The 3258-nt window shown below is 35.3% G+C and overlaps 1 protein-coding gene across 1 annotated transcript; it reads left to right on the top strand.

The window, feature by feature from the left end:
- On the top strand, nt 1–3230 carry LOTGIDRAFT_159944 (hypothetical protein; the record flags this gene model as incomplete). Its single annotated transcript, XM_009054633.1, has 3 exons — nt 1–13; nt 1814–2022; nt 3057–3230. The coding sequence occupies 3 exons, from the start codon at nt 1–3 to the stop codon at nt 3228–3230; spliced, it is 396 nt and encodes a 131-aa protein (XP_009052881.1).
- Nucleotides 3231–3258: the final 28 nt, after the last annotated feature.

The following is a 3258-nucleotide window of genomic DNA, read 5'->3' as shown; positions in this document are numbered from 1 at the left end:
ATGGTGCAGAAAAGTAAGACGTAAAACTCCATTCATTTCATTTCCAACCTTCGATTTGCACATTTTTAAGATTGATTTCATAATTCGAACAGTACAGTGCCATAGTCAGTGATAAAACATGTTAAGGTACAACACTCCGCTGATAGATAAAAGTTTTTCTGTTGAATTTGAAGACGATGTTCTCCTCTGATTGTTTAATCTTACAGGCAAAACGGTGTTTGCATGGATCATTAAACAGATCATATATTTGATTCTGCGTACTGATGTTATTGGTTTATGTGAGGTATATATTGAGCTGTAGTGAAGACATCATAATGAAATGGTGGAGATTGTGCCTGTATAATTTTCTAATTCATATCTATAGTAAGTAGCTTATCTCAACAATTATTATGTTGATGTTTATAGGTAATCTGTTGTACGTTTGTCTTTTCATTTTGTTGTATTTCTTGAACATAGCTTTCTTGTTTCTATTGACACTATCATCTGAATACGTTTTCAATGTTTTATGGAAAATGCGAAAACCTCTTACATTCTAACGATGAATGAATCAAACATGGGAAGTATGAAATAGTCTGATCATCAATAATGGGGCACTTCCCTTCAAAATAATATACAGACAAAGCAACAGAAAAATTAGATAAACCTAATTTAATGATCTAAAAAAAATAATGATCTAGGCTAGTTCTTATTGGAGTAGTTTACTGCATATGTTTAATGATGTTATTCCCATATCACTCCTTACCATTCTTTCCCATTTCCCATTACAATCCCTTTGAACTCGCTCTGTTCTTTTCCACCACGTTCCCATCCTGAAAGCTTTTTGGAAAAGCTTGAGGTAAGCTTGGAATGCATATAAGTAGACTATTGGGAATATAATTTCCATTTCCAAAAGTAGCTGTCCTGGTAAAGATATTTTGTCCAGAACTGGAACATGTCTCTGGTGTGAACTTTAATCAGTCCGATAGAGCTGTTATGGCTCAGTGAGTTAGCTCGCTTACCTGAAGGTCCATGGTACAATCTAGTCCCAAACATCTGCCTCTATTCCAGCCTCTGACAAACATATATATCTGACAGTATTTATTCCATACTATTAAAATTGTCTTGTGTTTGTGATACACTGTAACGATGACTGTAAATTAGTTTTTGACATCGCCGTAACTTTCGTTATTTTTGTTTCACGTGACTCTGTAACCCTCTACAGCTCTGACAGCTCACGCAGTCTAAAAACATCGCCCTGGGAAAACCGTTAAAAGAAACTATAACAGAACCACAGATTATGATGGCAATTCTAAACTGCAAAAACATCCATCTTTCCGAATATATCTGGGTTTGATGGATCCGATTTTACTAAATAAGTTTAAAACCCTAAGAAAATTTTCCAAAATAGAAGGCTAAATCTTTCTGTCTCTACACCATCTGACCTGACCCGTGAAAAGGTTGGAAATGGAAACAAGAGTAAGCTAATCCCGTTGTCTTGGCAAAACCAACCCAGCAAAGTAGCACATACAATGGATTTATTGCATCCAGAGCAGTAGATGGCATCGATGGACTTTCGATTTCAAAGGGAAGTTGTTCCCATTCAGCTGGATATTCCGGTCCACCCGAATCATCACCATGGTGGGAACTTGATTTACAACGAAACTTCGTGACAAAGTTCGTGACTTAAGCATAACATTAACTTTCGCATGAAAACATCTTTTTTATTTATATGTGACAAATTTATGTGGTTGATTTTGCTTAAGGTTCTGAAGGCTCCTAGATGATCTAGGGCTTTTATTGATATATGAAATACGTGGTATTCCGTAATTTACAGGATATCCACGATTGCTCCATGATTTTTCAATCGAGGTCTATGAAGATGGAAAGACGATTGATGATGCTGAACTTTGTTACAGTCATGTGGGCCAAGCAACCAAAGGTTCAACTGAAATGTATATATGTAACACTGTTGTTAAAGGTCGTCACGTGAGGATTACAATAAATGGTCCAGCTGGCTCCTATCAATTACTTATTCTATGCGAGGTGAGTTCAAATGTATATTAAAGGTGAAAGAAATATCTTTTATTTTCTTAGTGGCAAGATTAAATGGCGAATCGAAACGATCGTCCACAAAATGTACGTCATGATCTCGTTTTACAATAATCGTGTTTAATTGAGAAATGTAAATCACAGCTTTTTTTTTGCCAGAATGTGCTGTGTTTCCACTGAGTTTAATCTGCCTTAGTTTTTTTTGCGCATGGGCAGCTGAAAGTAATCAAAGCAAATTCCCAACAGGAAGACCCTCTACATCCGTCCACCTGCTAACTATGGAGGCTGCCATTGTAAAATACACCCCGAACACTGTCTTTTGCGTTTCCTTTGAGTAATGTAATACTTAAAGCTGGCTTTCATTTCTGATCGCAAAAAGAGAGGTTTTCGGTTCCCGAACCATGATGGTTCGAATATTTTCACAGTAGAAAAACACGAGAGCTGGTTCAAGTTGGTTTAAAAGGACATTTGTTGTAGGTTGAACTTTTTGTGAAAACAATACACCGAAATCAAGAGAAATTTGCCCTTTAACGTGTCTGAAAGTTATAACATAACAGATTACATAATAAAATAAACGCCTAATTGTAGAGACATATTTCTCCTAGGTATTCCAACTAAGTAATAATATACAGCCCAAAACTAGGTCAAAGTGCTTGATTAATTTAATTAGTACTCTCCGTTTTTAATTCACCCTTTTAAAACAAATTCAGTTTGATCAAGAAGGTAAATCGATATAAATAGCATATTTTAGATTTCGGGGAAGGGAGTTTGATTCTACCAAATGTACAGGCCTAGGGTGGAACAGATACTTTATTTAGAAATTAGGTGTCCTGATACTGGGTTTTCTTCTACTCTGATCTTAAAATAATTATTTTCAGGTTTAATTTAGTTGTTTTTCTTAAATAATGTTTTTTTTTTTTGATAATAAAAACTTTTTTTTTCAAAAAGGAGGAAAACCCCTTTAAAGTCGACTATTTCCTTCAGTGCAAACACTCAATAAAATTAAGATTATGGTTGTTTCTCTTCAGGTTCGAGTATTTGGCACTGGAAATGTCATCAAGTCGTCATTTCAACAATATCAGGATGCTGAACTATCCGATTTACCGGATATGACGTACAGTGTTCAAGGATATGGTCAATGTGCTATGAAGTGTTATGTGTTACCAATGTGTCATCTCTTCAGTGTAAAACTCGGTGTCTGATTATTATATATGTAAAATTTTCACCAAG

The sequence above is a fragment of the Lottia gigantea genome, assembly GCF_000327385.1.
Source record: "Lottia gigantea unplaced genomic scaffold LOTGIsca_22, whole genome shotgun sequence".
Classification (NCBI taxonomy): Eukaryota; Metazoa; Mollusca; class Gastropoda; family Lottiidae; genus Lottia; species Lottia gigantea.
The sequence above is the reverse complement of the archived record's forward strand: the minus strand, read 5'-3'. Positions and strand labels throughout refer to the sequence as shown.